Source organism: Polyodon spathula, chromosome 3, assembly GCF_017654505.1.
Source record: "Polyodon spathula isolate WHYD16114869_AA chromosome 3, ASM1765450v1, whole genome shotgun sequence".
Classification (NCBI taxonomy): domain Eukaryota; kingdom Metazoa; phylum Chordata; class Actinopteri; order Acipenseriformes; family Polyodontidae; genus Polyodon; species Polyodon spathula.
Genome location: NC_054536.1, coordinates 72385260 through 72411397, shown reverse-complemented (window position 1 = coordinate 72411397; position 26138 = coordinate 72385260). Strand labels below are relative to the sequence as shown.

The 26138-nt window shown below is 37.3% G+C and overlaps 1 protein-coding gene across 7 annotated transcripts; it reads right to left on the bottom strand.

Moving 5' to 3' along the window:
* Positions 1–3177: 3177 nt before the first annotated feature.
* On the bottom strand, positions 3178–25048 carry LOC121313378 (YTH domain-containing family protein 3-like). 7 transcript variants are annotated; one of them, XM_041245840.1, is made up of 6 exons: positions 24942–24982; positions 24111–24135; positions 23350–23436; positions 21866–21945; positions 17176–18864; positions 3178–4142 (listed from the first exon to the last, which is right to left on the bottom strand). In XM_041245840.1, the coding sequence occupies exons 4-6, from the start codon at positions 21929–21931 to the stop codon at positions 4119–4121; spliced, it is 1779 nt and encodes a 592-aa protein (XP_041101774.1). In that variant the 5' UTR covers positions 21932–21945; positions 23350–23436; positions 24111–24135; positions 24942–24982; the 3' UTR covers positions 3178–4118. The 7 variants fall into 7 exon arrangements, with proteins under 7 accessions (XP_041101774.1, XP_041101771.1, XP_041101772.1 ...); XM_041245837.1 differs by lacking the exon at positions 24942–24982 and adding an exon at positions 24663–24935; XM_041245838.1 differs by lacking the exon at positions 23350–23436 and having other exon boundaries at positions 24980–25048.
* Positions 25049–26138: the final 1090 nt, after the last annotated feature.

Sequence of the window (26138 nt, the reverse complement as noted above, 5' to 3'; positions counted from 1 at the left end):
ATACAGAACCCTCACAGGTCGGGAGGGAGACTGTTGACTAGGATTCATTCGCTCTCTGTCACAAAGCAAGATGGCTACCGATACTTAGTTTAAATTCTGTGTGGCAATGTAGTAATTTTGAATATGTGACAAGGCTCCAACTGTCCTTATCCATCCAACATACGGATACTGGACAGCTGGACCAATCCATTGCTTGTTTCACGACCAATCGCATTGCTTGTTTCACGTTCCATTACAAGCCCTAAAATTGATTATAGATGATATGGTTGACATATACTTAGTAATTTGCGCATATGCACGCATATGGAATTGTTTGGATTTTCACACATTATTTATAGGACTCACAGTTAAAGGAAAGGTTGTGAATATATTCACAACTGGTCAGCTTCCCAGTAAAGTTGGTCTGAACAGTCTAGGTGACATGGTTGGTGAGATCATGATTATTACCAATTAGATACAGAACCAGGATCTAAATTCAGAAAAAAAAAAAAAGTGCTGGTACTTACAGTACATAAAGAACATTATATTTACTATGGAAGTTGTTTTACCTTTATTGGAACTGTAGTACCAAATGGTTTATTTGCAGAATTCAACATAGGCCACAATCCTAAGAAGGCCAGTTGAGTAATTTTGCTTATTTTAAAAGGTAGTATTTTATACTTCGTATCCATTTTTTTATGTGTGCTACCTTTAAACGTTAAGTGTTCAGTATGTTTAGCATTAATGAGATAAATATTAAACATGGTATTGTTCGAAGATGATGCAGATACTGACAAAAGGATGTAAAGCAGGAAAAATGAGCAGAATTGCACAGGTAGGATTTGACACACATTGAATAAGAATGTGGCAATATACAATTACAATTTTGCAAATGCAGTGAAACAGTGTCCATAGTAAATATTTCATCTTTGGCCTTCACTTGTAGTCAAAACTACTATCTTATAGACCCTGAGTGATTTGCCATTTCAAATTCTAAACAATTCCCTTTTCTATGCCATTACTGTATCAGAAAAATCAGTGTATCCCTATAGTTAACCAAGTCACCACAGAATCTGTTCTCAAATAAAAAAAATATTTACCAGATTCCAAACAAAGCATACACTGTACTTACAAAGCTGACTGCTCTGTGGAGGATCAGCGTTTTCAGTATAGTGACAACACGTGTTATGCTCTGAAGAATCCATGAACAACTCACCTTGTACTGTCTAGACCACTAGGGGAAGCCACAACGCTTGGTGGTACAGTCTAGTGAGATCCAAAGAAAATGCTTTGGACACTTGACACCTTTATGTAAAAAAGGGAGCAATTGTTTTACATATTTTGTTACATATTGTGTTAGCAGGCAATAAAAGTAAATGGTAAAATCCCACAAATTAAACAAATTCCTCCGTCACCAAAAGCATTGTTTGGTGAACTAATTACCTTTAAATGCAGCAAAATTGCTTGGATAGCACTGTGATAAGCTTGAGCTCCACAAGCAGTTAATAAGGTTCAAAACTCAACAAATAACTGGCAGCTTGGTATTTTCTACGCAATAAAATGCCATGAAAGCCTATAGCTTATTATGTTACTATCATTTTATGATCCACTCTTTAAAAAGTTATCATTTCATGGCCATGTGATGTTGTTTTACTCTAGTTGTGTCATGGTAGTCACAGAAAACGTAGGAGGTAATAGCTATACGAAAGCAAACTGAATCCACATCCAGACACCTTTATCCAAGATGACTTAGAGGCTAGGGTGTGTGAACTATGCATCAGCTGCAGGGTCACGTACAATGTCTCACCCAAAAGACAGAGCACAAGGAGGTTAAGTGACTTGCTCAGGGTGACATTGTGTCAGGATTTGAACCTGGTTACAAACTCTTTTCTTTAACCACTGGACAGCACAGCCTCTTAAATTAAACTCAGTAACTGGATCTTTGCCGCTATCTTTTCGGGTCCAGTCAATTCAATGTTGACAGCATTTGCAGAACATCAGATTCGAAGAAGTCATTATGGACCTGACTTACCACACCTTGCAACTTTGGTGTTAGTTTTTTATTTCTAAGCTGAGGGTTTTCCAGTTGCAAAAGGCCTTTTTCATAGGTAACTTCACCTGCAGTGCAGTAAAAAAAAAAAAAAATAAATAAAAAAATAAACTCAACATTGCATAATTCCATCCCGCAGCATGGTTTCACATTTTCCCTTCAAATATGCAATTTCAAGCTTAATGCTCTACTGCCAAATGCACCACGTTTTGTACAACACTGGATTCCATGTTATTCTTTTGATTCGTCCATGTTCTCATTAAGGCAGATTTCATAGGGCCCTATATTTTTTTATCACTTAAAAATAAATACAGCAAATGCTTGCCTTATTGATGAACTACCTGTTACCGTTTAGAACCAGTAAATGTTTCAACAAACTGCATAGAGCTGCAGAACTTTTTTAAAATGTCTTCAATGAAAAAGACACCAGCTGCAAAGACCGGAAATACTTCTACTTAGGATCGCTCTGTCCATTCACTTATGTTTTTATTTTGTTTGCTAATTCACTGACAGACTGTCTAACAAGTGGACTTGACCAAAATATTCTACAATTTAACATTTATTGTTTTTCAGGTCAGCATTTAAATATTTAGGCACATTGGTTGTATAATAACTACAGAAAAATGATACATTTTGAATGTGCCAACACAATTTTTTCTACTTTAATTGTTTAATTAAATATCTTGAAATACTTATTTTTAGACTATGAAATAAGCCATTTTTACAGTGAAAAAAGTACAGCCCTAACAATGGCAACCCTTAAGTCAACACTAGTTTAAGACATTAAGTCTCCTTCGGTTTTAAATGGAAATTATAGAAACATATGTTCTCTTTTACATCTGTATATCAGAATTGTCATGTTTTATCAGAGAAAATCATAGATATATAGTATATATAGTACATATATATATTTAATAATATTTATTTATTTATTTATTTTACAATTCATCTTCTGATATGTCAAATTTCCACATAGGCCTTGAAAATTAGTTATTATACCAAACAGCTAATCTGCTAGAGTACCTCATCAGAAGGTTATTCCTGATCTAGGAACCTGAGCATACGGGTTAAGAATATTTAACGTGGACAGGCTTCACACACACACACATCCCACCCCCCCCAAAAAAGAAACAACTCATAAGCATTACTGTCGCTAAACAAGTATTATGTTTATTTAGCTAGTGAATCACCTAGAGGAGAAAATTGCCACTTCCTTGATCGTATTCTGCCGTGAGGCAAACAAACAAAGCTAGAAAGTTACAATGTAAATGCAGTTCAGAGGTCTTAAAAAGTCTGATTTAGACTGAGGTACGTTTACTCCAAAGTTAGGGACATTTTGATCCCTGGTAGCATCAAACAAATGCACAATTTCATATTACATCATTACAGGACAAACAAATGAGTGCATTAACTGCTGACACCCACCAAGCTGCATAATAGTATTCTCTTTAGTAGTACATTAATTTTTAAACAAGGGAAAGGTGAGTCTAGAACAACTATGATTTGTGGTTGGTTTTCATTTGGAAAACTGCAGATTTATTTGCTATAATTCTCCATAATGATTTCCACTTAAAATGAGAGTTTGCGCAAGATCATCTCAATCTCATTCTGGCATGATCTGCAGATTTTTTTATTTTTTTTCACTCTTCTGAAAAGCATTAAAACTTATCAAAAAAAAATACAACACAAAGATTGAAACTTGTGAAACCTCACCTCATTGGAACCCATTGGTTAATTTGTTAAAAACAAAACAAACAAATCCAAAAAGGCCATTAAAGAAATCCTCAAATATTGCTCAAGTCTCCTGTGCTATTACTAGGATGTGTTACAGAGGACAGCAAATATTGGTAGAAGCTTTAGAAAGACGGAAAGTGAGTAATAAAGATAGAGTTCAAGTGTGTTTTTTTGTGAGTGAGAGGAGTTAAGGGCAGATGCATCAAGAACCAATACATAGTCAGTCCACTGTTGTGTCAGAGATGTAGTCTTCAGCAGAAAACCTTTTAGAACCCCCTCTTCCTCTGAGGTTAGGCATTTATTTAAGGGTCTACATAATTAGTGTTGCAGTTCTAGTAGTGGCATCTCCATAAGGTTACTGTTTGTTTCTATTCCTCTCCTGTAAATGAAGCAAAGAAGAATATGATTAACAACACAGTATACAAAACAGGCTACTGTCAAGTCAGTATCACCCTTTCCTACTGAATAACCTGGTAATTACAGCATACTTCCTTCAAGGACCACATCTATCCCTGGAGATTAAACTCTTCGCACTTTTAGTTTGGACTACTACATTTTTGCATAGGTATTCTAGGATAAAAAGTCTTTTAATGGTGTGCTGCATACCTTCCTGAAATACAAATTGGTTCATGTACCAGTAACACAGATTTCCAAGACCTAGCCAAAACAAAATCTTTAGTGTCCATCTTCCAGTAACTAAGTCACATGACTGCAGCACTGCAGCCATATTAGCACCCCTTACTGTTTGAGATGCAGCAATATACACAGAGGCTTATAAATGGAAAAATGTTGCCCTGAAGTTTAAAAACTGAAACACAATGGACAACACTGCTCACTGGAGATAGCTTTTTCAAACCAGTAGGGGCAGTTTCCCACTACAGTGTGAAAACTAAAGTCAATATCTGTTTTACACCTGTGATGTCAGAGGGCAACAGTTATTTGACTAGTGCCTTAAAGCCGGTTTGTGCAAACTATTTTTATTCATGTGGCAGTGAATAGAGTTAAATGGTTCAACCTAAGGGTTTAACAATATTAACTATCATTTGTGGAATTACTAGTGCTGGGACAAACACAGGACTTTCATGTTCTGATATTCGCTCATAATTTAAATGTTCGTTTGGATATTCATTCATATTTCAAAATGTAATAAAAACCATTATATTGCTTTGAAGACAGGCAGAGAAAGCATAGCAGCAGGGGCAGGGGCAGGGGGTGTAGCCATGGCCCCTGTGTGTGTGCCTTTATTTTACAGCAAGACCATACAATGTGTAACACGTTAAAATAGAAAAATACCTCAGGAGTAAAGAATACGTTGTGTAGGACTTACTTTACCCCAGTGAATAAACTACAAAACAAAGGATGCCAAATAGTAGTTCAAGTTAAACATTATTTTGTTTATTCACAAAATAAATATTACATAAAGCTGAAAATACTTTTTTTTTTTTCATTCCTTACCATTGTTGTTTCTTCACAGTAAATAGTGGCCTTAGATATGTTTTCATAAAGTAATAACATAAGGTTATTAAGGTTAAGTTGTTGAAAGGCACAGATCAGGGGATGGATATAAAACAAAAGTATATATCAAAGGCCTTGAATATCCCTTGGAACACTGTCAACTTGATTATTAAAAGAACTGGAAGGTGTATGGCACCACCAAGACCCTGCCTAGATCAGGCCTTCCCTCCAAATTGGATGACCGAGCAAGGAGACTGATCAGAGAGGCTTCCAAGAGGCCAATGGCAACTTTGCAAGAGCTACAGGCTTTTATGGCCAAGCAGGGTCAAAGTGTGCATGTAACAACAATATCCCAAGTACTCCGCAAATCTGGCCTGTATGTTAGGGTGGCAAGAAGGTAGCCATTACTCAAGAAAATCCACCTGGAATACAGTTTGAAGTATGGAAAAAAAAACACTCGAGATTCTGTAGCCATGTGGCAAAAAGTTTTGTGGTCTGACTAAACTAAAATAGAACTTTTTGGCCTAAATGCAAAGTGTTATGTTTGGCGCAAACCCAACACATCACCCAAAGAACACCATCCCTACTGTGAAGCCTGGTCGTGGCAGGGACTGGGGCACTTGTCAGGATATAAGGGAAAATGAATGGAGCAAAGTACAGAGAAGTCCCTGAGAAAAACCTGCTGCCCTCTGCAAGAAAGCTGAAACAGGGATGGAAGTTCACCTTTCAGCATGACAATGACCCAAAGCACGCATTCAAAGCTACAATGGAGAGGCTAAGGAACAAAAAGGTAAATGTCCTTGAGTGGCCCAGTCACAGCCCCAACCTAAATCCAATCGAACATTTGTGGCATGGCTTGAAGATTGCTGTCCATCAACGCTCCCCAAGGACAGAGCTTGAACAGTTTTGAAAAGAAGAATAGTCAAATATTGCCAAATCTAGGTGTGCAAAGTTGGTAGAAACCTATCACACAGACTCGCAGCTGTAATTGCTGTCAAAGGTGTTACACCAAGTATTAACTCAGGGGGTTGGAGACATATCCAGTTATGATCTTTCAGTTTTGTATTTTTAATATATAATTTTGTTTCCCCTTTACAGTGTGGAGTACGGTGTGTAGATAAGAGGAAAAAAAAATCCTCATTTAAATGCATGAAACTCTGAGGCATTAACACAACAAAATGTGAAAAGTTTGAGGGGGTGTAGACCTTCTATAGACAATATAATCTATATAAAAATCACTACATAACATTTTCAGGAAGTTGGGTACTGTTTAAGTGAGGCATTTCAGAATGACGTGCTTGCCTCTGTGTCAAAATGGACAACACACACAATATGGAGGTATTATTCAAACAAAGTTCTCAATTATTTAATTCATATTCAGCAGGGCCAAATACAATATTTTAACAGGTTGGTTAGGCAAAGTAAAATGGATTGGAAATGCCAAGACTGCGGTATAATTTAATTCTCAAAGAGTTGAGCCTTATCTATTATAAGCTTCTGAAGTTACTGGACATACATGTTTGCATTTTGTTTTGTTATCTGCATGTTTTTCAGCATGATGTATGATCCTTCAGCAACAGTGGATACAGAGAAGCCAAAAGAAAGTTAAGTTCAAATCACACAATTTTTTGTGAAGGGAATGTGTAGACCAGTAAATGTTTGACAGCAGCTTTGTGTCTTGTTTGTCTTGAACCTCTTCCAGCATTGTAAGCACAAAGAAATAGAAAGGCTGAACCATCCAGAGAATAAAATACACAAAAAAAATACCCTTTTCACATATCGTCACAATAGGATTTAGCAGTTCTTCAGATACAGTATATACCACTTGCACGGCTACCTTTCCAGTTATTTTAATGTTATATCTTGCAAAGTTAATAATCTGGCCCCCCCCAACACCCACCCACCCAATTGTAGCATACAATATAACTTTCTCCAGTGTGAATGTGTTATTCTCTCATTGAAAACAAAGACCATGGTTAGCTATTGTAGTGCAAATTATGTTAATATTGACATGCTGAGGCCCAACAGGTCAACACTAACAATGCAGCAGTACAATGTATTATGCTGCAGTTTCCATGCAATTTAACAGAAATTCCCTCTATTTAGATTTTAGAAACTGATTTTAGCAAAAGGCTTAGCTTTTAAAAGGGGTTGGTATCAATACATTATGTCTGACAAAAGCTGATGTGATTACTGAACAAATTCAATAGGGGCCAACAGTACTGTTCTGCTACAGTAACTAGTCTGGATTTTTGTACTTGGTTGAGCTACAGTACAAGTCATACAGCAAGTTCGGTTTATAGTAACTCAGTGTCTTAGTGAATCAGAAACTGTGAAAAATTCCTAGTGAGAACCCAGCACATATTGTTTAGGGACGTTGCAGTAGCTGCACGGTGGGTGTCTTAATCTACAACTAATCGACAATAACACCACAAAGCAAATTTGATTTTGCTACAGACTTTCTAACAAGTCTAGAATAAACTATTGTGTCTGTTACAGTACTTAATTAAGCCCTTGTAAAAAAATAACACTAAATTGCTTAACATAAAAATAACAGTCGTACAGGTACCACAGTAGCAGGAGCAGTTTACACTTCCTCAGAGTCCCTGATTGCATCAAAAATTCCAGATTTTCTAAATCCATTGATGGACTGTAAGCTACTCTATGAACATAAATGAATGTATTTATTTATTGTGTGCAGTACAGTAGTCTCCAGCTAATAGAAGCAAGCGAAGTGTTCTTATAGCCAAAGTGTTCCCCAAGACAGAGTTAGCCACCACACAATACAAATCAATAAATAAATGCATAAATATGTATTACTTGTCATGAAGCACGTGCATCAACATATGAAATAAACCGAATAAGTAGAAGAAAAGCAATAGTATCACACTAACTAATGTTAACAAACTGTCAAACTAAATTAACGCAGCACCCCTACACACATTAAAAATACAGCAGCGATATACAAGATATGCACATTATTTAACAGAATGGTGAAGCAACTCACCAGAACAGGACACACCAAATTGTTCGGCGACGGGTGTCTGATTCAGGTTTTTCTCAAAAGCTGGAACAATTTGGACTGAATAAATCAAGTTTCATGATAAGGAATTATCAGGTTACACAACAGTATGTATCCATTGTGAACGAATCACTATTGGTGTCAAGGTGGTGTTCTTTTAAGTGAAGATCCTGTTCCTTTAGCCAGCCTTTTACAATGGAAAAATCAGTTTCACCAAAAGCGTGTTCACTTAAGCGACGTGTTCTCTAGGAGGTGTTCCCATATGTGGGGACTACTGTATATGTAAGGTACTGTATGGCATCATAGCTTCTAAATGAGGCAACATGAACTATTTTGTTGTTTTGTGTACTATTTCCAAATTCTAAAGTAACATGTACAGAGAAGGAAGGATTTATTTTGTGTGATTATTATTATTTACAGTAGACTATAGGCTAAAGTAAAGAAAAAAAGCACTGGGTATTCATTTGATTTTACTATTTATACACTGTACGGCCATTCTTAATGTAATGTATACAAAGAACACATTACAGAAATGGTATTTTAGCAAAAAGGGACATACAGTAATCTGTTGCATATCGGACTACGGTGGGACCAAAGGAAGGGCCATATGTAAAAAGGTGGATAAATTAATCCTGTTTTAAATACCATTATATACAACTCTAACAATTACTATAATCACCCAATAATTGTTGAGATTTAGCTTTTATTCGGAAGCTCCGCTAAATCCCTTGTTTAGAAAGATACAGGGTATTAATGCTTGTGATAGAGTAGCTGTGTGCCGTGTGTATGCATGCCGAGATGGAGGTTGAAGTTAATGAACCCCGCAGGCGAACAGGATTTATTTACATAAACAGACTGAACAGCTCATGAGACACTACCAGCAATGGCAGCGCACGGAGCACATACGACAGTGTACGAAAACTTTGATAGGAACTATACTCTCTGAACTAATTTTCTCTGTTAAATAATAAACTAATGTAGCTGAAGGGATTGGTCATGGCGGATAAGCGGTTATGGGAAAATGTGACGGACTACTGTACATTTAAAATAAATTGTTTTTTGCAAAAGGAAGTTTAGGTAGTGAAACTGACAATTGCAACTTCAGAGTTAACACAATTGACTACATAAAGTATATTAAGGAAACTACAGGCATTATCTGATTTGGTTCATAAATTTCAAACACATTTGAAAGCAAACATTGTAAAAAACGAAAACTGGTAACTGTATACAGTAGACATTTAATGCAATAAAACAGTGTTACAGGCTGGATTGTTCTGTACAGAATGGAATACTAGGTTAAATAAGGATGGCACTCCTCTGCCTTTTTCAGGCTCTGTTTTACTTTTATATTTGAGAGATAAAATGTCAGAGAACATAACCTTGAGGTCAGGCATGCCTGGAACAATGGCAGTACACATGAACAAATCCAGGATTCTTTACACATCAATAAGTTCCAGGTTTCCCACTCCAGCACATACTGTATCACTTACAGTTTGTGTATTTTGCAATAGCTGAATGACTGCGTTGATATTGGTTTACCAAAATGACCCACAGACTGGCCAAAATTAAGAAAGCACAACAGCAGCAGTTAATGATTAGGAAGACCAAAAAAAAAAAAAAAGATTAACAGCTTGCTGTTAAACTGGAAGCAGACAATATGCCATTGGCATTCAACGTATTCTTTTTATGTGGGTTAAGACTGCACAGTACAAGTGCCAATGACATAACTAGGGGGTCATTTATTAAACATTTAAACTTTTAAAAATAGTTTAAAACATTAATTTAAAAAAAAAACCAAAGTGCTATTACTTATTTTTAAACAAACAGCTTTTTTACAAAATGACCACATGTACGTCTACATAGGGCTTCTGATTTTTGGTGTTTTACCGTCCTTTCTACTCTGCTTTAATAAGGCAATGGATACCTGTTAAGCCATTCGTGTATCGCATAACTAAATGGGCTTTTAAATCATAAGTCTTACTTTCATTTAAAAGCAGAAGTGACTCATCGGTATTAATGTACAGTTATGCATAATGATTGTAATAAAGTGTGTCCAGCATAAGAGTTTATTTTCCATTATAGCTTTAATAATGGATTAGTCGCTTATGAACATATCATGATCTCGTTTGTACGTTCTGTTTGTAAATGAAAAATAAAGGGTTCAACTTAAAAAGCACATTAAGTTGTTTCACAGAAACAAAAGGTAAATTAAATCAATGTTACTATTAGCATGTTTCTCAGTTGTGATTGAGATACACAAATGGTTTAACAGGTATCAGGTGGATTCTTAAAATGAGAATATAAGTCATGGTAAATTCAGAAAATCATAAGCAATATATATAAATATAATGTATATATAAGATAATGGTCTGTTTTGATTAGAGGGCGAGCATTTTTACAGAAATGTTATGCAGTCTAATTATTCAAACAGTGCTAAAATCTAAACTGCTACTCTATCCTGCTTACTGTATAAAAGATACAATAATGACTTATGTTCACACCAAACTGATTTTATGCCAAGTGCAGTATCACACTAATTCAAAGAAAGACTTGACATTTGCTGGATCAATATTCCGTTAACTAATAATAACAAAGTCCTTTACTAATCCGAATAGCAATAGTTTGTACTTGTCTGACTGGCAGCAATATGAAAAAAAACACCCAAATAATAAACAAAATGTAAGCGGACTAAAATGTGGTCTAGCATCAAGTGGACTAAAATGTGGTCTAGCAAATCCTGCAGCTCTGTACTGTTAGTCCTGACTGCAGCACACCAAACAGCTAATCCTGAAAATTGGTTTAGCTGACCTGAACAAGTGGAAAAATTGAGGACTAACCCATTACAAATGTGGATGGAAAATTCACAAACTTAAATGTGTAAAGACAAACACGAGCATTTACATGTACATTGTCATTACTAGCATTTGTTAAAAAAAACAACAACAAAAAAAAAATACTATGTTGAAGATCTTGAACCAGCAAAAAAACTCAGAAATATGAAAAGGTATGAAACAAGCAAATAATATTTTAATGATAAAATGATAAAGGCGTTTTTATTACATTAGGCGTGATTCGGGCAAACACATTTAAGTAAAATTACACCTACATTCATAATATAATTGTAGCCTACTACATGTCTTTTTAATGCACATTCCCCACACAGATCATACTTGCATTTTAACTTGCCGGTAGCCCATTGCTGCTTGACACTGAACGTGAAGTTCTAAATGTGTTTATATTTAATACACATTACACTGATATTTCAGGTTAAATTGAATACATCAAGCGTGCATTCTTTTTCTTATTTAAATACACAAGATCTTACTGTGGAGCACTTTATTAAAGTTCATAAAATATTTTAATGAAAAAAAATAAAACCAGGTGGGCTCCCGAGTGGCGCATCCAGCAAAGGCGCACCACGCAGATGTGCTTTATAGCCTGGGGATCGCAGGTTCGAGTCCAGGCTACGTCACAGCCGACCATGACCGGGAGCTCCCAGGGGGTGGCGCACAACTGGCTAAGTGTTGCCTGGGTAGGGAGGGCTTAGGTCAGCAGAGGAATCCACAGCTCGCCGTGCATCAGCGACCCCTGTGGCCAATAGGGCGTCTGTGGTTCTGCAGTGGAGCCTCCAGATCTGTGTTGTCCTCCAGCACTATAGGTCTGGTGGCCTCACTGTGGATCTGCAGTGCGAAAAATGACCGATTGGCAGGAGCACATTTCGGAGGACGCGTGCTCCAGCCTCTGTTCCGAGTCAGCAGGGGGGGTTGCTAGCGGTGAGCCAAGGATACAGATAACAATTGGGCACACTAAATTGGGGTGAAAACGGGGGTTAACAAAAAAAAAAGTTCTGTGACTCTGCGAGCAAACCTTACCTACCCAAATGCTTGAAAGGGTTCAGACTGAGATTCAAAAGGCTTCACTTTCACTTCACTAGTTTTCAGATGTCATTTCATTTAATAATAACACTGTCTGTGTTAAAAAGTGCTATACAAACATAGGATGAGCAAGTGTACTAAGTTGGTCTTATACTTCATAGTACTAAGTTAGTCCATCTGAACAAGACTTAGCGGATGATCCACCTGTGCTGATTATCTTCTGGTACGCTGCAAATCGGGATGTACTGACTTTAGTCCAAGCAAGTGGACTAAACCTGCTTAATCCGCTAGTTAGACAGATCAAGTGGACTAACTCTGGTACGCTGTAATTGACCCAGAATAGCAGATACAAAATAAACAGGCATCTTCCTTGGTAGGGTGCAAACCAGACGGAAAATAATAAAGAAAATTCTAATCACATCGCAAATGCGAGTGCAAGAGCAAACAGCACTTGTCCCCGATTCTGATAACACTGCAAATGGGGTTCCAAATAGACAATTGAGCACCCTGTTAAGACCCGCTGAACCAGGTTTATTTAGTGGTGCAATCAGGAGCTTTAACAATTGAGCACACTATAAAAAGCAAAGTACCAAGTAGCAACTGCGTGTGCTTGGACTGACATAGAAAGATGAAATAAAAGAAAAAAGAATCCAAGACGAAAAAACGTAAGAAACTAATATACAGTATATGGAGAGGAGCATAACAGGAGTGTCACTTCTGTATCTGTATGTCTGCCCTTTCTTTCCCTGGTTGTTGCTAGTGCTGTCTGTGTGTCTGCGTGTATCAAGTGCAACTTTAAACAAGTTAACTGCTGTGTAAACTTAACACAATGTATTTGCTTTGTTTCTGTGATTGAAATAAGTCACTACTATCGGCAGACCTGAAACAAGACATTGGTTTCCCTGCCTGAAACATCATAATGAATTAGAAAATGGATCAGAGATTTCCATTAATCGGATTGGTCAATACGAGGGCTTAAATCTCTGATGAAGGACCTTGAATGTTATCTTTCAAACTATGTTTAATCACTATTCCAAATCAATCCGCCCAAAAATATGTAAATACAGTATTCGTGTATTTTACCTTTTGCCCTGCTTGTTGAAAGAAAGTCTCTGTTGCAATGCACACGCCCTCTGAATGTTGTCTGTAAATGTAAAATATTCTGTTTCCTCGCTGTCCTACCTATTTATTTAAATTTAGTATAACAAAAGGACTGTTGGGCTCCAGGAAATATTCCATGTGAATTAAAGCTGTGGTTATATTGAAACTCTAGTACATTACAAGCTCAGAGGGAACGTGATGCAGCACTTCACGTCCTGCTAGAAACTGAATCAGCTGCTGCTTCTGGTAGACAGATCAGGGAGGGTAGTAAATATTTTACACTTTACATGTAGTAATGTCAATGGCATGAAATAGTGTACCTTGTATAATTATTATAAATGATTGCCGTACGTCCTCTACCTCTTATATTAATATAACAATCTCCTGTGTCGTGAAGCATGGTTTACGTATTCTCTCGGCGAGTGACCTACTACTTGCTGTTTTGACTTGCACTGTTTTTTCTTGCTCTGTGCTACTGCCGCTCAACATGATCACCACTTCTACATTCAAAACGGAGCCCTGCAGTTACTCAAGCACATTCTGTCTCAAAGGGATTGTTGTCTGGCCCTGATTGGACAGCAGATTCCCCAACCTACTCAGCATTGTTTAGGACATATTCCCTGAATATAATAATGCATTAACATGTATTAATGATATAACTGTACTAATTAATGAAACTGCTGTATCTTAAGAAAAAGGGCTCCTTGACTCCTGGCAGAAATACTGAACTTCAGTTTTCAGTTATTAAACAGTGGCATTTCAAGTTAGCTATAACATTTATAAGTAGCTTGAACTCTGCAACTGTTTAAGAGCTGCAAACAATTAAAAGGGTCTAATTAAGCAAACTATCAGTTCAATTAAGGGTCTGGTTAAGTAACTGAGAGGTCAGCTGGAATGAAAACCAGCAGACACAGTGGGTCCCCAGGCCCAAGATTGGGAAACCCTGCTCTACACTATCCTCTGCACTATCCTTTGCTGCATTTATGCTTTCGTGATCTTTATGAGACTCTTGCAAGATCTGTTAAAAATAAAATAATGTATAATAGGACTAACAATTAAGTCGCAGACATTTGTTTGTAAAACTTGTGGATTTCCGATTACCCTGTGGGGAAGGTGTAATGACCTGTATTATAACAGTGTAAAGCTAAAAGTAATCTGATCATCTTCTGCGCAAGTAGTCAGAAAAATGACAAGACAACGAACTTCCATTTCATATTTCTGTAATGTATTAAAAAGGAAAAAAAAATAAAATTACAAGAATTTTTTTTAAATTAAATTATTCATATGCAATCGATTTCAAAAGAGCTCCGGCTACATACACTGCATCCATATCAAGTAACAAACTATCGGATACCCTTACCTCAACTATGTTACGCTTTGTTATTGCCCTGCATTTCTTTCTCGTCAGAGGTTGTGACAGATCTGTTGCATGGATAGTTAACACCGCACCAGGTACCAATTTAAGTCTCTTGTCTAAATCTAATTGTTTTCACATTACTGATGACGGTTCAGAACAATCAAAATCTATAAATGTGCCGAGCACAGTGTAGATAACTCAGTTGGGCCAATTTGTTCTTTTAAGTGTTATAAATGAAACAAAGAGACCCCTGTTTGGTGGTGTTTCCACAACTGGCAGCAATACACCTTTTCTAGAAATTTCCAAATCTGCCTTCCATACACTTAGTTAAGACGTTCCGGGACAACCAAAAAAATCTGTCGGACAACGTGTTTTTTTTTTTGGCTGCTTACCCGACGGGCAATCTGATTTTGTACTCTATAACAAGATAACGTTCTATGCTTTAATGAAGCAGCGGTTTCTCAAATCGAGACTCTGCTCACAGATCATCCTGGCAAAACACGTTTAGAGGATCAATGTTTTTCATTGGTAATGCTTGAGTGATTTCCGGGGTGACGTGGATGTACACATTGCTTGTGACCAAATCCTGCGAGGACTGCCCCATGTAACACCCCTGACAACTCAAGCAATCCTATCTAGTCAGCACATCACATGACTCTGCTCCAGTGAAACGAAGGGTGAAATGGACACTACGACAGCCAAAGCATATATTTTTATATTTATGGCTATGATTTTTTTTTAAAACAAAGTTACAGACTGGAATTACAAGCTACAGTACTCTGCTCAACAAGATTCACATTTTGTTATCTTCTTGTTAGCTTTACTAAATCGTTACCGTTATTTCCCAACCCAGCAAAAAAAAAAAAAAAAAAAAAAAAAAAATCGAATACGACAGTTATTATCATCGACTCAGATTTAGCACGTAGCATGTTGACATCGCTTTCTTCATTTCTTTAATGCGATTAATAAAATGACCCAGTAATTTAATTTTAAATGTATGGTGCTTGCTTATAACTTACAGTAAGTACCAAGTGCAACAACAGTCTCAGGTCCAAACCGTCAGCCGAGTGTAGATACACTATTTACATCCTTACTATAGGCCCTCATTATATGATTAAATACTGATTAATACAAAAAAAAATGCAACCGGCACAGCAAAGCAATTATTATATATATTTTTTTTTACATAAGGAACCAATATTTCAATTAACATTTGCAATTGAAACAAAACAAACTTTGTTTGGGGGGGGGGGGGGGGGGGAGTACTGTATTCTTCAATGAATAGGATATAGCCAGAACAGAATACTGGATGCAGCATGCCACAGATTGGGTACTGTACTTGTAATTATACTTTTATTCTCATTATTATTCTCTATTATTATTATTATGCTAGTAGTGACAAAAACTGTAATAATGAAGAAAACCTAAGAATAAAACAGTAATAATATTATTAATAATTTAGCGAATGCCTTTATCCAAGGTGACTTCCTTAACTTATTACAGCAGCTTATATTGTTCGTTTTGGATTGTTCTTTTACTATAGCGAACAACAAAAGGCTTTGGACCCAAACAGGGTTGTTATAGGGTATACTATATTTAGTATTTGACTTATATGCTTAATATACACCACTTGCACATTAATATATAATGCATGCACATTTGTTACTTCATTTTTGTTATTTTTCACCTCCCATAGTGTTCAATATTTTACAGAGGGTATAAAGAAGTTTGGATCAGAATCCAATATCATCCCTTACAAAAAAGCATACTTGTGCTAAAAATTGCCTGGTTTTAGTATACTATTGGTACCATTATACTATTCTATTTTGGCACAAGTATTTTTGTAGTATACAACTTTGTATATTCTTTTTGTAAATAATGCAACGTAGTACTCAAGTATTGGCCATCTTACTTCTCTTTTGCATAGCTGCATTGTCTTTTGCTAGATATGCACCTCCAGATTGACAAATACTTTTAGAAAAACAAGAAGCAACTTCTGCTCTGGATCAAAAAGCTGTAATGCTCTGCGGCTGCCCGCCTATGTGGATAACTATCAAACAAAATAGTAGAAACTAACTAAAACACAAGTCTGGGAAAAACAAATGGAAGTCTGGAAAAAAGTATGGGATTTTGATGTTGAAAACATGTATGAACCCTGAGACACTGTATCTATATTGAGTACAGTGTACTTTGTACAAATCACAGTCCATAGCTCAATTATGGGCAACCTGACAGTTTTTTTGGACAACCAAATGTCTACAATGGACTGCCCAAAGGTCAAGTACCATTACCAAAATTTTGCGAGCCGTGGTGTGTGTGTGTGTCCGCCCATTATTTTAAAAACCACTGATTACAGTTTGTATGTATGCCTACCTCAAATACTGTATGACCCTTTTAGGGACTGGTTATTTCAGTGTCAGCAAAATGCAAGAGACATTGTAATGTAAGATAACTGAACAACTGCCCCAGGTTACAACCAAGAAGAAATATATTCTCCCTAATATACATTTTCATTCTGATCAAGCAATCTAGCTGCATAACAAAAGAGGTTTTGACATATCACATACAGTGGGTTCTTTTTGATTTAAAATAAAACTCTTACCCTGCGCATGGCTTCCTCCTCCTCCTGACGCTTCTCGTAATGTGCAAAGTCATCAAAGATTGAGGTCGTATGCTTGAAAGTAGCTATGATTTTTAGCACTTGCTTAGCCTTTTCTAGGGGCACTTCTTGAGTGTCCCTGGAGTTGGTGACTGGCTTGTTGTCATTGTTTTCCAAGCGGATGTGCCGCAGCTGGTTGTTGGGAACGTCCTTGACAAAGATCCACTTGACCTCAAACTTGCCCTTCCACTTGTCCTGAGACCACACGCCAGCATAGGCATTATAGTCCACCGACGACTTCATCTCTGCCACGCCACAGAAATGTCCACTGCCATTGACACTGAAGAGAAGGTAGAGGGGGCCCTTATTGCCGAGCGAGCGATAGGCAGCGTCCAGACGTTTGTTACCATGCTCAGTGCTGCACCAGATGGAATACTTGATGGAACGGTGGATATCATCCTCAGAGTAGCTCTTGATGATAAACACACGCCCATTCTTGACGTTCCAGTCAAAGTCTTTGGGATTGTAGCTGTTGAGGGTCTTCAGTTTCTCCAGCACTGGGTGAACTTCCCCGGAAGAAGGGGGAGCGCTAACAGGCACTCCCATCCCCAAACCAAAGTTATCTCCAGCACTATTCTGGTTAAAGCTGGTGCCCCGGTTGCGAGGAGCCACCCATCGACTCGGAGGTGGTGGCTGCTGCTGCTGAGGAGGTTGCTGTTGTAGGGGAGGTTGCTGTAGTTGTGGAGGCTGTCCCGACTGGGGCTGATGGTGTTGGTGCTGATGAGGATTATGGTGCTGATGCATATGTCCTTGGGGCAGTTGTTGAGGTGAATGAGCTGACTGCAACTGCAGCTGCTGATGCTGCTGTTGAGGGGGCAACTGGTTATGCATCAAGGGCTGTGACTGTGCCAGGAGCTGCTGATGCACAAGGGGCAGGGGTGGCAGCACCTGTTGTGCCATTGGGGGCTTGGCTATGGTCCCCTTATCATCCCAGGTGCCAATGTTCATGTTGTGCTTTATCGGAGGTGGGGGGACAGCAGCACCACTACCCAAGCTCATGTTTGCCTTGGGCTTCAGTTTGGGCTGGGGTTTTGCAGGCTTTCTGGCGATGGCAGCCCAGGAGGTGGGATTGGGGGAGCTGACAGGGGGCATACTGTTGACTGCCATGCTGTTCATGCCTACTGCACCTCCCAGGGACGAGCCCACCGTTTTTGTTACTGCCGCCATGTCTGCGCCCAACTTCAGCCCAGCCATACCCTGCTCAATGCTGCTAAGGCCTGGCACCTTGCTGAGCTGGGTGTCACTGCCAAATCCTGCCTGCCCATCTGCAATAGCCCTGCCTAGGGAACTTGGGGGATAGCCATAGCTGCTGCTGTAGGCAGAGCTCTGTGTCGATTGTCCCTGAGAACCACTTGTCCCCCAGGTGGAAAAGTCTGCATTGCCAGGAAAGAAGTTGAATCCATGCTGGCTCAGGAAGGGAGGCGTGTTGCCCAAGGCCCCTGGCTGGCCAAAAACACCATCCGGGATGAAATGATGTTCGCCATTGCTCATCTGTCCATATGTGGTTAAATAGGGCATAGGGGGGTCTCCTGCTGTGGACCAGGCTGCTTCACTAAGGGAGTACGGGAATCCAATCGAAGGAGCATAATAACTAGGCATGTAGGGATCCGACATTGGTGGGTAGCTGTTACTCTGTGTTAAAAAAAAAAAAGAAAAAAAAAAAATTAAATTTAAAAAAAATTAATACAACTAATATACAAAGATGAGACATTTAACAACAGAATGCCATGTGGGTTGATTTTTTTGTTGTTAACCCAAAACATTAATGAGATTTTTCTGAAGTAACTTACCTTCTCTAAACACAAAATTATTGCCATCAGTAGGATGACAAGGTACATCACCATGAACTACATCCAGCATATGTACAAAGACAGTTTCCTCTAAATACTTTGAGAATTATACTCTCACTAACTTGTGGTATTCATCATAACAACTTTATCAAAAATGGCAAAGCGACATGTTTCAAAGTACAAAAGGTTACATTAGTAAGCATACATATACAGTCATACACCTCTGTACTGAATAACCCGATACAGATCCTTCCAGACACTTGTATGACAAATTTAAACTTGTGTTCACTGTATCTCTATTGCCAGAGATAGTCAACCTATAAAAGAATGTGCCTGATGTGATTGCCTTGCTATTTTAAAATACCATACAGGATGTCCAAATCAGCATTAAGCAACATATTCTCAGCTGTGTTTGAAAAGATCTGCTGTCCTATTCTTAATTTATTAGTTGTGCTATGAAACTCTGAAAAACATTAACTAGATTAATTGACATTTTCTCTCAACTGAAATTGCTTTACTTCCAGGATAAATAACTGGTATTTTAATATGAACCAGATGTGAGTCTTAACCCTTTAAGGACCGTGATCGTGTAAACACAATCATACTGAAGTGTCATTCTGGGCCCGTGATCAGGTAAACACGTTAAAAAACACACTTTGTTTCTTTGACTTAATGAGCCACCATACTTTGCAATACAGCTTGTTAACACATATCATTGGATAGGGAAGGGAATTAATTTTACTGCCTGCTTTTTTTTTCATGTGACATCACTGAGAGGGGCATTTCATTTTTAAAGGATGACCTAAATCAGGTGCTTTTTTCATCCCTTATTACTGTCAATAATGGAATGAAGAACTATTTTATTATAAATATTTATTGTGAGAAAATAAAAATCAAGAGTAGTGTCCAATATTGCTTATAAAGACCCTGAGAATAAATGTCTATTCTGTCATTGCAGTCACTCAGGTGAAAAATGTCTTGCAATTTGCCCAAACAAATATTTTTCAATAAAACTTTCATTAAGTATTGCAAGCTCCCACGGGTCAGAGATCAAAAAAGAAAATACTTAACATTTTTAAAAAGTGTTGAAAAATAAAAAAAAGCTAACAGTTTGTATGGTTTCTGAAATATTTTATAATGCTCACCAGAGTTCTGAAAAAAGGACACCAATCCCAACTTGCTACTGTAAAAAATAAGTGAATTTTTTATAGGAAAAGAGTTTACAGCCAGAAAAAAATAAAAGGTCCTGGGAGAGCATACCACTGAAAAATGGTTGGTCCTTAAGGGCTTAATACAAAATGCAACTATGCAATTATTTCTTCTAGTAAACTGGATATGTAATTAGAGATTTTGCAAGGCAGACACATTAAGCTTTTGCTCCAGTGGAAAGCAGCCGTGACATATAGGGCTACTGATTTTCCACGATCGCAGAATCACGGACGGAATCGTGGAATTACGAACGGAATTGCGGAGACTGGCATTGGGAACGAAATTGTGATTTTGGGGATGGAATTCTGCTTTCCAACTGCACCTTTAAAAAAAATAAATAAATATAAAAAAAAAAAAAAGTTATTTGAATCACTGGATAACGAGACAACAGGTGGTTTTGTGGGCGTTACAGTGATCGACTGTCTGCCTCTGCTGCGGTGCTGCCTGTGTGCTGTGTGAGTCGAGTTGTTTAAAAAAGCAACTAGCAGCTTTGTGTGTTCTATTCTCTGGAATCATTTTGGAGTTGTATATACAGAAAAGTGAAAAGTACCTGAAAAAAAAAAATCGTCAGCTCCCCCAGATTTAAAAAAAAAAGAAAAACTATTGAATTTACATATTCATTTATTTAGTTATTGCAAATCCGTTACTCTGTCACTCGCTCAACACAAGGAAACAACACAGTGGTTGAGGTGAAACCTTTAGTTTTATAACTTATTACTTTTAACTTATCATTAACTCCTTAATACTACTACGTACTCAGAGTGATTTTTCGTTTTTTTTAATCCTGCAAAGCCAGTGTGTTTATTGTGCAATGTGTGTCAGTAGTTAAGGAATACAATATGAAAAAGCATTTTGAAACCAAACAAGGAGCTTTTGGAAATACGTATCCAGAGGGCAAAGTAGTAAGAATCTCAGTAATCTCCTCATAACAGTTATACTATTAATATGTCACATACATTTAAATGTTTGTAATGATACTCTGTTAAATGTTCACACTCTCCTGTTATTAAAGTACTATTCATATGGTAAAAGGTGTCAGTTTTGTTCATTATATGAACATTACGTTACATATTTTTTATTATTCCTTAAAAATGTGCAGAGTAAAATACTCTGGCCCACCTAATCCTAACCCCCTCACCAGAGTTGTACGAGAAACACATGCAAGCAGTTTTACAGCAAGTACAGCATAAACCAGTCTACACTGTTGCAGATGAAACTACAGATGGGAGAGAAGTGTCCTGAATATTGTATTTCATTTGTAATTTTATGAAAATTGTATTTTTTTGTAATAATGCTCCTCGTTTGACTAGTCTGTATATTGTAATGCCAGCAATAAGCCGTTTTTTCAAAACACCTTTATTTGTTGACTGACCTACAGTACACTGTTACTAGTGGGCTGCTTTAAGAAAGATTTTTCCTGAAAACTACAGTATCAGAGACTTAATTAAAAAAAAAAAATAATTCAATAGATTTAAGTAAAAAATGTTATTTACATTGAAATTACGTTGTTATTCTTAATAAATTGGTAAAAACGGAATTGGTCATTTTGAAAAACGTTATTTGCCATTGCCATGAAAGAAAAATCAGGATCCCTAGATATACTGTACACTTAATACAATTTTTCCCAAGCTTACCTGATTTGTCTGGCTGCCTAGATAAGGCTCAAAGTCATCATCGTTTACTGTATCCTTTTGATGCATTGAGCCGTTTTGCACTGTAAAAGAAGGAAATAAATCTGATCCAGCAGCTACAAACTTCAATAAATATACCCAGGAAATTCTAAAATTAATACAATAGATATTATCCTGCAAAGAGTAATAATAATAATAATAATAACAACAACAATAATCTTTATTTTTATATAGCACCTTTTATAGTGGACCACCATCACAAAGTGCTTTACATAGGCAGACTGTGAACTGTGCATTATATGCAGTCACTTACAATAGGACATTGATATAACATCTCATCCACAGGACGGAGCACAAGGAGGTAAGTGACTTGCTCAGGGTCACACAGTAGCCAGTGGTAGTGGTGGGATTTGAACCAGTGACCTTGGTTCAAGCTCTGGACTTTAACCACTGGACCACACTGCCTTCCAAGAACTTTCAACAATGGGCTACAGTTGCCATCTACTAGATGTACAATTCTTTTTTGCGACAATACTATATACTATAATTTACATTTAAAATCTTTCAAACCTCTGGATATTATACATCAGTGATGTTAAGAAGACTCCTATTGCATAGCAGTTTCACACACTCTAGGTTTTACGAGCCTGTTTAGCCTCAGTGTATAGATAACAAACACAGGTGTGTTATGAAACTCATAGTAAAACCAGGAATGGCTCAAACTGCTATACAATGGGAGTCTTATTTCCATCCCTGTACATGTATCATTGATATGGCCAGGTGTAAATTGTTGGAAAACTAAGGCAATAGAAATTAACAAAGAATTATAGACATTGATGTGTGCCAAAACTGTCACAAGTATGTGGTCTGTATCACTGGTATGACCAGAAGCAAAAAACAAAAATTAAGTCTGGACAACCATTATAAGAAAGAGGTCAGCAAGACATTTAGTATGCGGTTTATTTAATCCTTCAGATATCTCAAACTACCTACAGCAAATAACTCTCTTAAATGGGTGACACACTGCTGTGGCAGCAGCAGCTTTACAGATTGCTGACATGAAGGGTTATTTTTTCTTGTACAAGACTTTTGATGAAATCTGACAGAGAATCATAGAACACGGTTGTGAATCTAGTAAGAAGTAAATATTGCAGTTTTCAGCTCCAATGTTCATTCTTGGCCAGGTCACAGGCAACTTCAGATGGGTAAGTAATACTGGCATTAAGCAAGTATATACAAACAGATGATTGAGATATATATATATATATATATATATATATATATATATATATATATATATATATACACACACACACACTACACACACACTATATATATATATATATATATATACACACACATATATATATATACATATATACATATATATATATATATATATATATATATATATATATATATATATATATATATATATATATATATATATATATATATATATAATAAAATTCCAAAAATTAACTTACATTAATTGGAATTGACCTGGTAATATTGTAGATTCCAAACAATTTTGGCCCTGTATAAAGTTAGGATCATATGATGGTTTGGCAAACCTTAAAAAAAAAAAAAATAATAACTTGACCATTTCTCAACTGTGTTGGTCTTTCCAAAACATCATATTGGAAAACAATTGCTGTAGCATCCTTCTGCATTTTGTCAGGCTTATTATGCCCGCTAGGGATGTATATCTGCAGCTTATCGTAATCAATTGTGATGAAACCTGTTTGAACATTCTCTACCAGAAGTTATTGAATATATAAAATTCAGGGGGTAGCCTATATGAAGGCATCTGTCTGTCTATGACAAACATGATGTAAATAGAGGTAATGGTAATCTACTTTATTTCACTGACAACTCTAATTTTATATTTACAGTGTGGTGGAGGATGAATGTCACAGACATGCATGCTTTAATGGAGTCTCATTTCCTCAAAGGGCAACTTGGAGGTTGAGTAATTTAACAGTAAATGTATAATAACCATAAAGAGCACCAGAGAAGGATGAATACAAACCTGCACAACACTACTCGTTTAAGTCTAAACCACCAGTCACAGTCCAATAGTAAACACATTCTAGACTTAATAAATATAATCTCTGTAAAAAAAAACACAAAATAAACATGAAATATTTGTGTAACTGCATCATGTCACTTAGTGTTGATCTCCTACACCCTAATTACAATGGAGTAAAGAACAGCATCTTCACATATAAACAACTGTTTAACATACCTTTATTCCCTTGTCCTTTAGGTCTCTGCTTTCGGATCACGCATGGACACAAAGGGAGAGAGGGAGAGAGGGAGAGAGGGAGAGAGGAGGGGGGGGGGGGGGGGGTAGAGAAATTATCGTCAGTACACTCACATCAGACACATTTTAAAAATAGTTTGTAGTCGCGGTTGAGTTTGGTTTAAAAATCAGCAAGAACAGCCGGCACAGCCAACCCCCACCCCCAAACCAACCAACCGGGCTGTTTAATTGCTAGTACCATAGACAGAAGATTATACAACCAGCTTGTTGCTTATTTTCTTCATGTGGCACTACTGACCGAATGTCAAGCTCCCTATCCCATACACAAATCTAGCCCCAGTAGCGCAGATATCATTGGTGTGGCGTTGAGTGTGCACAGACTAATAGTGAGAGTAGATTGCTTGGCCTAGTCAGTGTATGTTGTATCATGCATGCATATCCCTGGCTATCCCTGACTACAAAGTTTAAAATACAGCTAGCAGTCCTTTTGCCATTCCGGGCATCAGAGTGATGTCTCCTCAGATCCGACTCTACCTGATCGACACTGGTGGCAGACATTCTTCAGGAACCCGAGCGGATTGCTGTATTAATGTTGCTGTCCGCGTTCTCTCCTGTGTTCCTGGTTACCGTATTCAATCTGTCGGTATTAAATGCGGTGTTTTTATTTATTTATTGGTTTGTTTCTTTCCCTCCACTGTGTTATTAGTTTCCCGAATTTTAAAGAAGTCAACGTTCGTTTTGTTTCTAATCTCAGGCACGGAAGGGGGAGCACCTCTCTCTCTCTCTCTCTCTCTCTCACTCACACACACTCACTGGAACTACTTCTGTTGCCTGATAAAAATCTCCCTTACTCTTGCTCTCTTTCGCTTCCACAATGGCGGATAAGCATCCACTTCCGCTCCACGACTCAGTGACCTTCCGCCGATAACGTCTCCAGTCGTGCTAGGTCACGTGTGAACACGGAAGAGGATGTTATCTAATGATAGGTGTAGAATTTTTTAGGTCATATTCAGTAGCTGAACTGGTGTGATCATTTCACTGAGTAGTTTGTAACAGTGAGAGAGCACACTTAAGTGAGTGTAAACTAAAGTCTTATTTATCAATATGTTTGTTTGTTTTTAGCTAGTGTAACGAGAACATGACATAGATATAAAATCCATGTTTATTTTTTTTAAGAATGCTTTTTATTATAAACAATAACAACAACCTCTGACGGCTGCACAACTGCACCATTCCTTTGCAATTTATGGTCACGTTTAACTGTATGTAATAAAAAGTCAATTGTTATTTTACCTTAATTTTACTTTCATTCTAGTGCAGTAACCTGTATGAAAAAAAAAAAGTGGAACCATATTTTAATATGATTGCATGCAGACCAACTCTACCATTTTAAGAGAAAAGCTACCGAGTTTTAAACCCGTTTACCGCACACCGAATTTCAAAGCTAATCTAAAAATATTGACACAATTTTTGCGGATACGCAGCCTTGTGTTATCAAAATTCTGATTGGATACTCGAATTACGTCCACTAATCAAATAGCTTTCTTTCAATTGAGCATTAAGTAAGCACTAAGTAGGTCTGACATTTTGAAACGATCACCTATACCAGTCATGTAGCTTTAATTTATAAAAAAATAATATCTGGCAATATACTTGATTGAAGTTTGGATTTCTTACTTTCAGGTCTCATTGTTGTGTAGCAGGTCATTCTCTGATCCTGAAGACACTTCTAAAGTGACATCTTTTTTAATGGTGCAAAGACAGTTGAAAGCTGAATCTAACAAGGGCAGATGTATAAACTCAGAACTACTTGCTTAATTCTCCCATCTTCAAATATATGCAAGCAATTTTATTGAGCCATCCGTCCTAGAAGTGTAGTGCCAGGTACATAATTAATTTACGTCCAGTGCAGAACAACTGCCTGAGGGATTTCTTCTTCATTTTACCCCACAAACGGAACAGGACAGTACAAACGTGCAACATGCCATTCATAGTGGACATCTCTTTAGG